The sequence below is a fragment of the Magnolia sinica genome, chromosome 4 (assembly GCF_029962835.1).
Source record: "Magnolia sinica isolate HGM2019 chromosome 4, MsV1, whole genome shotgun sequence".
NCBI classification, from domain to species: domain Eukaryota; kingdom Viridiplantae; phylum Streptophyta; class Magnoliopsida; order Magnoliales; family Magnoliaceae; genus Magnolia; species Magnolia sinica.
In genome coordinates, this window is record NC_080576.1 from 17,070,681 (window position 1) to 17,084,474 (window position 13,794).

Sequence of the window (13,794 nt, forward strand, 5' to 3'; positions counted from 1 at the left end):
CACGATTTTTAATCGTAAATTTCAAACTTCATTTAGCTAGTAGCGACTTTAAAAATTAAATATATTTTTACACGTATATTAATTCTACAGTCCATTTATGCAATTGATGAGCAGAAGTGAAGATGACCGCTTACGCGGCGGGCAACATTCATAGTGGGCCACATGATGGGAAACAATGAAAAGGAGTTGGCTTCCGCTCAAAACTTATTGGGCTCCACCTAATGTTTATATGCATCTTAATCCATTCATAAAGCACTCCAACAGCTGATGAGGTCATTATCATTGGGATGAACCAAAAGGAAAAGAGAATATTAGCTTGATATAAAGCTTTTGCGGCCCCACGAATGTTTCGACAACGAACTTTTAATCTCCACTATTTTTTGTCCCGGCATCTGCCTCAATTTTTTAGGTCATGCCATAAATGAGCGGGCAAAGCATATGATCTGGATGGATTTCACACGAAAACTATGGTAGGCCCTCCCTAGTTCAAACCACCGATGGAAAATTTCATCTCCATCAAGAGGCCTTTTTGTTTTTTAAAAAAATAAGGACATAAAGTCGTATATAAACTTGACGGCACATGATATCAGTCGGTGATACAATAAAAGCCACCAACATATATTTTTTTTAAAATGGACCAAAAGACCAATCGATTTTCATAAACAACTCTAAAGCAGCCTCTTCCACGTAGATCCTAAGTACTGCATTTTCAAAATATGGACTAAATGACAGGCCGATTTTCGTGAACGACTTTACTTTAAACCAATCCACTGACATCACCATCATTACCTTAATATCCATACCATCCCTCCTAATCCCACCGCCCAAACACGCCCTACGGGTGAAAGGAAGCGGATTGCGTAGTGAGTAACTCACCACGCTTTGCGTACCGAGTAAACTATGTGAGGTCCACCATGAAATTGTTTTTTATCCACTCCGTCCACCCATTTTAGCAGATAATTTTAGGGCTTGAGCCCAAAAACCATGCATATCAAATGTTCAAAGACCACACGGCAGAAAATAATTGAATTGAACGTCTACCATTGAAAAAATCTCGGGGGACACAGAAGTTTTGGATCAAGCTTATATTTGTTTTTTTTCCCTTCATCCATGTATTTATGATCTTATGAACAGGTTGGATGACAAATAAACATCACTGTGAGGCCTACAAAGCTTTCAACGGTGGAGATCATTATCCCCATTTTTTCCAGTGGTATGATCTACTTGATCTTTGGATATGCATCAATTTTGGGCTCAACCCCTTAAATTAGATGGAAAAACGGATGGACGGCGTGGATAGACCACATACATTCAAGGTGGGCCCAACTGAGTTTACTCAGTACGATAATAGCGTACTGAGGTACTCAGTACGCAATCTGATTTCGGGGTGGAAAAGGAGCCGTTGAATAGTCAAATGCTCTAATAAAGATAATTTCTACTCTATGACGTACCCCAATATAATTTAAGCAGTTGCAATTTGAATAATTAATAGTAGATGTATGCAATTTCTGAGTAAATTATAAGTGTCAAAAGTATTACTTCTGCAAGATTTCTCTTGATGACTCCCACGATTTCTTGTAAAGTAAGATAAAACGCTCTCTTCCCTCTCCATTTCACACCATCCAGACTCTCTCTCTCTCTCTCTAACATGGCATCTCCTCAAACCCTCATAGAATGCCTTCTCCTAATCTTTCTATCTTTACTCTCCCTCACTCTCTTCTTTTCAACAACCACATCCCAAGACAATTCAACGCTTAGCACAGACCCTTTCTACTACTACAACCTATGCGCACCGTCCAAATGTAACGGCCTCAATCTCAGCTACCCTTTCTCCTTCCATCGTTTCTGCCAACCGCCTATCCTCCAATCCTCATGCCCCAACAACCAATACCTCCTCCTCTACAACCCACGTGCCGAACGCAGATTCCGAGTCGTCGGAAACTTCACCTCCGACTCCAAGAGCGCGTCTTTGACAGTTGCTAGCCAGACGCTCTTTAGCTGCGGCAAGGTGTCCTTTCCATCCTACGCCGACCACGTTAGCATCTTCTCCCTCGCTTTCGGTTTCACCTGGGCGACGCACTTCAACTGCACCAGTCGCGTCGACTCCGGCTCGGGCCTCCTGCCCGCCTCCTGTCTCGGGTGTCCGGGCCAGGATAACTCCAGCTTCTGCTACTATGCGCCGGGTTACGTGACGCGCCCCGGGTGCGAGGAGTTCTTACTGATAACGCCGTTGGGGTTCAACGTGAGCGCGGAGAAGGACCTGAGGGCTTTTTTGCAGAAGGGGTACAGGTTGCGGTATGCTAAGCCGTTGGATTGCCAGGGCTGCGAGGCCTCCGGGGGCCGTTGTGGGTCCCACCCCCTATCTACGGCGTTCGTGTGCTATTGCCCTTCCAGCGTCCATCCCTTTAACTGCTCTGACGGTACGTGCGCGTTTTAATTCCATGTGGAATTATACACCGTAATTCAGTGTTTAATACACCCCCACAAATTTTGGCCGAGGTATGCTAGTTCTACACGCCGGTGCATGTATTATATTGTGAGATGTGTGAGATCTGAGCTGTTCATCAGTTGAGCTACACCTTTTAGATCTTCGATCATAAAATTCAGGGGATTTTAAATCTAACGTGGGCCACAGGATATCAAAACAAATCAACGGTTAGGAAAAAATTAAACCACTAATTTACATTCTTTATTTGGGCACGCTGAAGATTGAAATTGTCTGATTTTTTAGGCAAAGAATCTATTTCTTTCCAACCTCATGGAAAGCTCAGATCACACACACGTGTTTCATATTTGCATACGTGCCCGCGTGTGGAATTGGCAAACTACTATTGGGCCTGTAGAATATTCTAAGTGCACTCGCCTCCGCACGTGGAAACGAGGAACACCTGAGCGAGATACTCATTACCTGATCCCCACACCATCTGACCATCAGGTGGGCCACAAGTCGGATTAGGTGAGACCCCGCCTCACCCAAGACGGTGTGGCCCTTACCGTGGGGCTCACCTTGATGAATGTATTATGTATCCACGCTGTCCATCCTTTTTTTCAGATCATTTTATGACATTAACCGAAAAACGAAAAAGATCCAATTATCAGGTGGACCATACCATATGTAACAGTGTTGATTGACCATTAATGGGCCACGAAAGTTTTGGATCAAGCCGATATTCGATTTTTCCCTTCATCCAAGCATATGTGACCGTATCAACGGATTGGATGGTAAATAAACACTATGGAAACATTAAGGTGTGCCCTAAGACGTTTTTAATGGTAGGACGGTCAATCACCACTGTTTTTTATGGTACGATCCACCTGATAATTGGATATGCATCATTTTTGGGACAGTGCCGTAAAATGATCTGGAAAAACAGATGGACGGTGTGGATAAATAATACATGAATCAAGGTGGGCCCCACGGTAACCCTGCGGTAGGGCTGGTGCGGCTTTGGTGAGGCCGGGCCTCACCTAATCCGCTCTCACACGTGTACCAAACTTCTTCTTTTTTTTTTTCTTTTTTTTTTTTCTTTTTTTTTTTTTTATGGTGCATCAATTTCTCATAACCGTTTGTTTATTTTGCAACGTATGGCCCATCACAAGATCAGGCCAACATGATTTTTGACACGTGCAACGTTTAAGTGGGGATCAGCCAATGAGAAGCTCCAGTCTCACACAGGGGTTCTTCTTTTCTAATCATGTCAATCCAAAGGGGCGCAAGTGGTTGACCATTCTATGATTTTAATTGTGCGTGGATCGATAGTCATTCATAGCACCTGGTAATTTGGCCATGGCCTATCCATGGTTGGACTCGCCACTGGAGCGTTCCGATCATCTAGACATAGCCCAACAGGCTGACAAGGAATTCAATTCAGTAATCCGCGGACTATTTGACTATGCCTATTGGGGTCAACTTAAATAGGCAAGTAGCAGATTTTTTGAGTGGCGACGGGGCCTCTAGAACACCTGTTGTAGAAAGACCGTGCAACAGTCGAGCTCTGTGGGCCCACCGTGGCTTGTGTCACACATCCGCTCTGTCTATCAATTGATACACCTCATGTTAGAGCCTGAGCTCAAAAATCACGTCGATCCAGATGGGTTATACCACGTGAAACAGTGGGACCGAGGACCCGCATGAAAAGCTTCCTTAGACCACTGTTGTTTGTATGCCATCCAACCCGTTCATCAGGTGGACCCATGATGTAGAGCAGGTCGCGGACAGTTACATGGCCAAGATGGATCAGAAAAGGCCCGGTCGACGACAAAAGTGATCCGGACCATTGAACTTTAAATCGGGCGTATCTTGCAATCCGGAATGAGTTATCTGACGTAAAATATATGATTTTGAGGTAGAAAGAGCTACTGAAGCCAACCAACCCAGCTATGCCGGGTTGCGCAGCCCGGAATTGCGAAAAACTCCTAGATTGATGGTCGTTTTCCCGTTTTAATTTCGCTTTTACTATAAATAGTAAGTTTTAGTTTGATTATAACTCTTCATCCGTCAGGCTTTAGGAGTTGCGCCCAGCGTGAAAAGAGCTTAGAATAATTAGGAGAACGGTTTGGTGAAGTCAAATAGGACACTTACTATTTTTGGCCGAAAACCTTCGCACTAGTAGACATTACGATCGTCTATAAATAGTAAGTTTACTATTTATAGTAAGTTGCGGATTCTAAGAGTTTGAGTTGTAGTTTGATTCTGATTTCTTTCCCATTGCTTGGTACCCCTATTTAAAGGGTTGTGAACTCGTTTTTATTCATCAATTAATCAATTTCGAATTTATTAAAATTTATTTCTATTTTCTGCTTTCTTTTCTCGTGGATTCGAGAAGTCTCTGTGAGGAGTCCAGAGAAGTTTCGTGGATTCGGAGTAGTTATCCTCATCACGTTCATCCCTGCGTCAATTGGTATCAGAGCGAGGATTTCCCTCGGGCCAATGGCAAACAACGAAGGTATGAATCAAAATCCTGTGGACGGTGATCCAGGGATTCGTTATCTTTTGGAAAGAATGGAAGCTTTCCACCGGGAGAGTCAGTTGACCATGTAAGGGCTGCAGGCAACTCTCGATCGTCTTGCGGATGCGCTACTTCCGCCCCGAGTCCTAGGTGGTGCTCCACCACCCGTGGTGGCTCCACCACCCATGGTTGCTGTACGACACAACCCCGATTTTCGTAGAGCACTACCAGTGGCAAACCGTAGGGCTACACCAAATGATTCAAGTTCTAGCGACGAGGACCTTAATGAGGGTTCTGCACGACGACCAATCCATGGAGGTGATCGTCTAGATCGTGCTGAAAGAAACTATCGAGGTAAGGCTGAACTTCCTAGTTTTAACAGTTTATTACGTATAGAAGATTTTCTCGATTGGCTAGCCGAAGTAGAGAGATATTTTGATTACATGGACGTGCCAGATCATAAAAGGGTAAAATTGGTAGCGTTTAAATTAAAATCTGATGCTTTTGCATGGTGGGAACAATTACAACTCTCACAAGCTCGCCAGAACAAGGCGCCCATCTCATCATGGCCACGGATGAGACGTCTTCTTCGATCTCGATTTCTCCAGTGATTATGAGCAGATATTATTCCAGCAATATCAAAATTGCAGGCAAGGAAATCGAACAGTCATAGATTATACTGAAGAATTCCAACGGCTGGCTACACGAAACGATCTGTCAGAATCTGAGTCACAGAAGGTGGCGCGATTTATAGGTGGGTTGCGACCGACAATTCAGGACCGAGTTCAGATGTACTCAGTCGGGACTGTGGATGAAGCAGTTCAATTGGCGGGTAGGGCAAAAACACAACTTGCAAGAGCTCCTGCTCGTTCATATCCTTCAACTCGACCCCCCATGACGGGTCCTACGCAGTATCCAGTGCTGCCACGAGGAAAAGACCTAGTACCTCAACTTCCTACAACCGCAAACCGTGATACGGGGAGCGGCTCATCCAGGCCTCAACGTGCAGCACCTACAATAGCGAGTCCGAGTAGGATTCTAAATCCTTATGCTCGGCCAAGGTCGAACAATTGTTACCGCTGTAGCCAACCAGGCCACTTATCAAACACTTGTCCTCAACGTCCCGCAACACACTTGACTATAAACGAAGGGGGCACTGAAGATGAGGCCGTAGAGGAAGACCATGGCTTTGATGAACATGAACAAATCACTGAAGAAATAGCAGGTGGCGATGAAATGACGGGCGAGGATCGTGGCGAATTTCTAGTTGTGAGGCGATTGCTGTATGCCCCACGAAAGGAATTACATACACAACGACACAATATATTTCGTACTCGGTGCACCGTCAATGGAAAGGTTTGTGATGTGATCATAGACAGTGGTAGTAGCGAGAACATCGTTTCAAGAGTGATGGTGGACAAGTTGCGGCTACCAACGATGAAACATCCTTTCCCGTACTCAATTGGCTGGATAAAAAAGGTGAATGAGACCAAGGTAACTGAACAATGCACTATCTTGTTTTCAATTGGCAAAAATTATAAAGATCAAATACTTTGTGACGTGGTCGATATGGAAGCTTGTCATATATTACTCGGTCGACCCTGGCAGTCGGACCGTGATGCGACCCATCGGGGATGAGATAATGTTTACGTATTTGTCAAAGATAGTCGAAAAATAATCCTTACCCCTATGGCACCAGAGAACCACCCTGAAGCATTTAAAGTGGAGGGGAGTTCCCTCTTGACCATTCGGGATTTTATGAAAGAATCCAAGGAAACCGGCGAGGTATACGCTATAGTGCTGAAGGACGAGGAAGTGGAACCCTCAAACATCCCTCCAAGTTTAAGACTGTTGCTAAATGAATTCAAAGAAGTCTGGCCTGAGGATTTACCTGATGGATTGCCCTCCATGAGGGACCTCCAACATCACGTAGACCTCGTCCCTGGGGCTAGCCTGCCTAATCGCCCTCATTATCGAATGAGTTCGAAGGAGTGTGAGATACTTCAGAGGCAAGTGGAGGAATTGATCCGTAAGGGTCTCTTGAGAGAGAGCATGAGCCCATGTGCCGTACCAGCATTATTAACGCCAAAAAAAGATGGAAGCTGGCGCATGTGTGTTGACAGCCGAGCAATCAACAAAATTACCATCAAATATCGGTTCCCAATACCACGGTTGGACGACATGCTCGATATGTTAGAAGGGGCCAAGGTGTTCTCTAAACTAGATCTAAGGAGCGGGTACCATCAGATTCGTATTCGACCTGGTGATGAGTGGAAAACGGCATTCAAGACCAAGGAAGGGTTGTATGAGTGGCTGGTCATGCCCTTCGGCCTATCGAACGCACCAAGTACTTTTATGCGTTTGATGAATCAAGTTTTAAAACCGTTCACTGGCTGATTTGTGGTAGTATATTTTGATGACATATTGATATATAGCCAGGATGAGGCGGAACACAAGAAACATCTCAGGCAGGTGCTACAGGTCCTACAAATTAACAAGTTGTACCTCAACTTGAAGAAGTGTAGTTTTTTAACTGACAGCCTATTGTTTCTAGGATTTGTTGTAACGTCCACAGGCATTCGTGTAGACGATGAAAAGGTGCGAGCTATTAGGGAATGGCCGATCCCGACAAACATTCATGAGGTGAGGAGTTTTCACGGGTTGGCGACTTTCTATCGTCGATTTGTGTGAGATTTTAGTACCATAGTCGCGCCTATAACAGATTGCATGAAAAAAGGACCGTTCCAGTGGACCGATAAAGCTGATAAGAGCTTTCATGAGATCAAGCATCGTTTGTCTGCAACACCGGTCTTGGTGCTTCCTAATTTCGACAAATTGTTTGAAGTTGAGTGTGACGCTTCATATGTCGGAATTGGAGGAGTATTATCACAGGAAGGCAAGCCGGTAGCCTTCTACAGCGAGAAGCTCAGCGAAGCCCGAAAGAAGTGGTCGACTTATGAGCTTGAGTTGTACGCAGTTGTTCAGGCGCTGCGACATTGGCGGCATTATCTGATTCAAAGAGAGTTTGTTTTGTACACTGACCATCAAGCATTAAAGTTTATTAATAGTCAGACTAACGTGAATCATGTGCATGCTAGATAGGTTGCGTTTTTACAGGAATTCACGTTCGTTCTGAAGCACAAGTCAGGGCAGTAGAATAAGGTGGCTGATGCACTTAGCCGTCGTGCATCACTACTAGTAATAATGAGCAACGAGGTAGTCGGCTTCGACTGTCTCAAGGAGCGGTATGCCGAGGATGAGGACTTCAAAGATTCTTGGATGAAGTGTCAAGAAAGTCACCCCAGTGACCTTCATATACAGGACGATTTTCTTTTCAAAGGGAATCGATTGTGCATCCCCCAAAGTTCTCTAAGGGAGCAGATTATTCAGGAACTACATGGAGGTGGCCTTGGTGGACACTTGGGGCGAGACAAGAAGCGAGCTCTTGTGGAAGAGCGGTATTACTGGCCGCAGTTAGTATGCGATGTGGGAAAAGCCGTACAACGTTGTCATGTTTGTCAGACCTCCAAGGGGCAATCTTAGAATATGGGCCTCTACACCCCGTTACCTGTGCCTAACGGCCCTTGGGAGGATTTATCAATGGACTTCGTACTTGGTCTCCCACGAACACAACGCGGCATGGATTCGGTGTTTGTGGTGGTAGATCGTTTCTCAAAGATGACGCACTTTATCCCATGCAAGAAGACCCTTGATGCAACACACGTGGCGAATTTATTTTTCAGGGAGGTCGTTCGCTACATGGGGTCCCCAAGACCATTACTTCTGATCGTGACACGAAGTTCATTAACCACTTTTGGCGGACTTTATGGAATCGATTTGATACACGACTTCAATTTAGTAGTGCTTACCACCCACAGACTGATAGGCAGACCGAAGTTGTGAATCGCACGTTGGGAAACCTCCTTCGCTGTATTTCAGGAGAAAAACCGAAGCAGTGGGATTTGACCTTGTCTCAAGTAGAGTTTGCATTCAACAATATGGTGAACCGCTCGATAGGGAGATCACCGTTCCAGATTATTTACGGACGAGTGCCTCGCCACACACTTGACTTGGTCCCTCTGCCCAAGCACTCAGGCACGAGCATTGCAGCAGAACATATGGCAGACAAGATCATGGGCATCCATGCAGAAGTGCAGACCAAGCTACATGCCTCGAACGAGAAGTACAAGGAACAAGCGGACAAGCATCGACGACAAAAAGTATTCGAGGTAGGCGACCGCGTTATGGTCCATTTGCGCAAAAAGAGATTTCCGACCGGGACGTACAACAAGTTGAAAAATAAGAAGATTGGACCGGTAACAATCATCCGAAAGATCAATGACAACGCTTATGTTGTTGATCTCCCAGATGACATGGCCATCTCACGGACTTTCAATGTCACGGACCTAACCGAGTATCATGAACCAGAACATAACGAGAACTCGAGGACGAGTTCTTTTGAAGTGGAGGAGACTGATGTAAAGCAGGTCGCGGACAGTTACATGGCCAAGATGGATCAGAAAAGGCCCGGTCGACGACAGAAGTGATCCGGACCATCGAACCTTAAATCGGGCATATCTTGCAATCTGGAATGAGTATCATGAACGAGCTACTGAAGCCAACCAACCCTGCTACGCCGGGTTGCGCAGCCTGGAATTGCGAAAAACCCCTGGATCGATGGTCGTTTCCCCGTTTTAATTTCGCTTTTACTATAAATAGTAAGTTTTAGTTTGATTATAACTCTTCATCCGTCGGGCTTTAGGAGTTGCGCCCAACGTGAAAAGAGCTTAGAATAATTAGGAGAACGGTTTGGTGAAGCCAAATAGGACACTTACTATTTTTGGCCGAAAACCTTCGCACTAGTAAACATCACGACCGTCTATAAATAGTAAGTTTACTATTTATAGTAAGTCGCGGATTCTAAGAGTTTGAGTTGTAGTTTGATTCTGATTTCTTTCCCATTGCTTGGTACCCCTATTTAAAGGGTTGTGAACTCGTTTTTATTCATCAATTAATCAATTTCGAATTTATTAAAATTTATTTCTATTTTCTGCTTTCTTTCCTCGTGGATTCGAGAAGTCTCTGTGAGGAGTCCAGAGAAGCTCCGTGGATTCGGAGTAGTAATCCTCATCACGTTCATCCCTGCGTCAACCCAACTAGGATCAAATTGCATACAAAGAATCAGCCAGAAACAGAACTCAGGTGGGTCCCACCGAGTGAATTTAGAGTATTCAGGCGTGATTTTTACATTACTACTCCCGAGGTATGGCCCACCTGATTTTCTTTACGTGTGGTTAAAATAAGTTGCTCAACTAATGTACGGAGTGGAAGTCACATAAACATCACATTGGATACTGCTTGATGGGGCCATGATCCAATAATCTCGATGGAAGCATGGCCTTTGAACATTAATATGTGAAGTAATGCGTTGGGCACTTTTTTAGGTTTGGGTTTTTGTGATCACACGTGTGCCAATATGGCAGTATGCTAGTGTGCTAGATTCAACTGTGCAGATCAATTCCAACCGAACAACTTAACCCAGGTGCCAATATGGCTTGGCAGATCCTACGTGACAGTGATTTGAGCTTAGAGAATTATGAGGGGTAGGGTTCTTCTCCCGTAGATGGGTTTGGATTTGCCTATAGTAGAAAAGTAATTTTTATACTTGGTTGTCATCAAAGTATAAGGAAATACTCGAGGCGTAATTCCAAGAAACCTTTCTAAACGAAGAAATGCTTATATTTGAGAACAGATAAAGTCCACCATACGGGTATAAACTTGGATTACAGCTAAGAAATTACCCCTGTATCTGAAATCGGTTTATCCTTTGCAAATCGTTATTATTATGCTTCCTTATTTTTCTCATCCAAGACTACCTTGATCCAGATCTGCCATTTTTTTTTTCCTGTCTAATAATAAAGTTGGTGTGCATTTATGGGACGGTTTGGATGTGAGACATGCCAAGTGGGTCTCACAACATTCGATTGTTTACTAATTATTGTACAGAAAAGGGAAAAGAGAACGGTAATGTGATTTTTCCTCTAAAAAAGGTTGCCTGGAAATATCGGTTACTGGAGGTATTATTTAGTAAAATCTAGTTACTCGAGGAATTTTGCTGTAAAAATCCCCTATTATATTGGTGAGCGGGTGCAGGAAGCGGTCCACGTATAATGTTTGATCAGAGATCAGACGGCTTTTAGTAATCTGTAATAGAGAAAATTCAATTCATCTTTTCTTCTCACTGACACCATGATGTCTTTCAATTAGGAACGACGGAGGACCTTCAAACATGGGTCACAGGCGGAGGATCTGGACCGTCCAAAGTACTCATTGCAGGTAACTTTATATGTCATGCTGCCTCATTTCTGCAAGAAAATATATTTACCACATAAAATTGATACAATGATGATCAGGTAGTTAGCCCCACCCACTGATTGAGGCACTGGGCACTGCGAATAGGGATGGAGTGGGCCCACCATCTGATCAGCACCGGGTCAGTGATCCGGTGGCAACCATTCCATCTCGGCCATTGTTTGAGAAGAAACCTCAACTCAGCTCTCTTCTTTTACTCATTTGATGCAGCTGTCTCCGCTTCATCCGCCATTTTCATACTTGTTCTTGCACTGGTAGCGACTCTCTTATTCATCCGAAGAAGAAAAAGGAAGCAGGAATCCAAAGGTGAAACTGGCATAAGCTCCGACGCTGTCGCCGGAATATCCCCAACCAGGTATTCCTATTCCCAACTCAAGAAGTTCACCAACAACTTCTCAACAAAGCTCGGGGAAGGAGCGTTTGGAACTGTCTACAAAGGGACCATTGATCATGGGCCCGGTGGTGTTGGTGTTGATGTAGCAATCAAGCTCTTGAAGGTATCGAAGCAAAGTGAAAAACAGTTCATGACTGAAGTCGCAACAGTTGGGAGGGTCCACCACAACAACCTGGTCCGGATGCTTGGTTACTGCGTCAACAGAACGAGACAAGCATTGGTTTATGAGTACATGGAAATGGGATCACTTGATAAATACATTCGCCGCACCAACAACGAAGAAGAATGCACCAACAATGAAGAAGAACACATCCATTTCGAACAGCTAAGTACTAAGCAGATGTACAACATCACCTTGGAAACCGCTAGAGGAATATGGTATTTGCACCAAGGTTGTAGGAGTAGGATTCTGCATTGTGATATCAAGCCCCACAACATTCTTCTAGACCCGAATTTCTCAGCGAAAGTGGCGGATTTTGGGCTTGCAAAGATGATTGACAAGGACCACAGCCATGTTTCACTGACAGGAGGTCAGGGAACACCGGGGTATGCAGCTCCAGAGATGTGGTCGCAACTCTATGGGCCAGTAACGGAGAAGTCGGATGTTTACAGCTATGGGATGCTTGTTTTGGAGATGGTGGGTGGGCGGAGGAACTACGATCAAGCAGCGAGTGCATCCAGCCGGGAGTACTTCCCCGAGTGGGCGTTTAACAGAATCGAAAGAGGGGAAGTTCCTTTACTGAGGGAAGCGAGGAAAAGGGTAGGAGACGATAAGGAGGACATGCAAGTGGTAGAGAAGTTATGTAAGGTAGGGCTGTGGTGCATCCAGCATGTCCATTCAAATAGGCCCACTATGGGGAGAGTGATCCAAATGCTAGAAGGAGATGCTGATGGCATCGAGATGCCCCCTCATCCATTTCCACGGAATGATGCTGAGGGCCTATTTGGGTTAGTAGAATCTCAAGTAATGTAATTGAAAATCGCAATGATCGTAAATCCTTTTATATATATATATATATATATATATATATATATATATATAAGGGAGAGAAAGACTACTTACATGAGATGTAGGTAGTAGAGATATTCAGAATTAGGGAATTTCCCAAGTTATTATTTGAAGATCAGTCACCTATTTGCCATGAATAGGTTTGTCAAATCTTCATCAAATCATAGACATGCTACTAGCATCTAGATAAAGTTATTATACACTACATGTAGAGAAATCGTATGCATGATCTGGATATGCTATAGTAACACGAAGATGTAGCATGGAATGTATTGCAAAGTGGGAAAATCTCTTTGCGAGGAAATTTTTCTTGGGAAGTAGCAGCATGCAGTGAATATATGCAATTCTGGAGGATAGCAACAGACTTACATAGATATGACCCTGTTTTTAATTGAAAATTCCATGCTCACTTGGAGATGATCCTGCCAATATGAGAGAACTAGAAGCTTTCAGCCGGGCCATGCTTCGACCATACTGGTTCATCAACGGGTGAAAACAAAAAACTCATGTTTGTACGTGTACATGATTAGATTTCCTATGTATTATAAAATATCTATTGTGGATGCAATCCTCGTAGGAAATCACAGCTTCTCACATTCTCTTGGTTGCTTTCTGTTACATGCTAAGCGTCATGAAGCTGTTTTCATGGGCATTTGAGTGCAGAGTGGTTGATCAATGAAAGAACTAGGCCGTGTTGGATGCACCAATGAATTGGACCGCAGACATTATAATATGCTTCCTATTATTAATCACGACTCAATGAGAAGTAGCTCTTAAATCACACTTAAAAGAGATTGTGATTGCAAGTTAAGAACAAATTTGTATGTATGTATGTGTATATATATATATATATATATATATATATATATAGATATATATATACATATATATATATAGATATTCTGATTTCCACTTTATTCGCCTAGCAATTGTAGCTAGGTGTGCAACTAGGGCTGGGCTCAACCACACCCAACTGGCCCAACCTGAATGCTGCAATTTGGGCCGGGTTCAACTGCAACCAACTGGCCCAACCTGAACTTTAGGTTGGGTTGGTTTGAGGTTGAGTTGGG

At 44.0% G+C, this 13,794-nt stretch overlaps 1 protein-coding gene across 1 annotated transcript; it reads left to right on the plus strand.

Moving 5' to 3' along the window:
• The first annotated feature begins 1,521 nt into the window (after window positions 1-1,521).
• LOC131242618 (rust resistance kinase Lr10-like) lies at window positions 1,522-12,708 on the plus strand. Its single transcript, XM_058241374.1, has 3 exons — window positions 1,522-2,420; window positions 11,217-11,285; window positions 11,532-12,708. The coding sequence occupies exons 1-3, from the start codon at window positions 1,649-1,651 to the stop codon at window positions 12,686-12,688; spliced, it is 1,998 nt and encodes a 665-aa protein (XP_058097357.1). The 5' UTR covers window positions 1,522-1,648; the 3' UTR covers window positions 12,689-12,708.
• The last annotated feature ends 1,086 nt before the right edge of the window (window positions 12,709-13,794 follow it).

What these genes read in the sequence shown, in the direction of transcription:
- LOC131242618 (XM_058241374.1), top strand. Translation starts at nt 1,649, where the DNA reads ATGGCATCTCCTCAAACCCTCATAGAATGCCTTCTCCTAATCTTTCTA. An exon ending in TCCCTTTAACTGCTCTGACG is followed by an intron (nt 2,421 to 11,216) that starts GTACGTGCGCGT and finishes TCTTTCAATTAG; the next exon opens with GAACGACGGAGGACCTTCAA. An exon ending in GTCCAAAGTACTCATTGCAG is followed by an intron (nt 11,286 to 11,531) that starts GTAACTTTATAT and finishes CATTTGATGCAG; the next exon opens with CTGTCTCCGCTTCATCCGCC.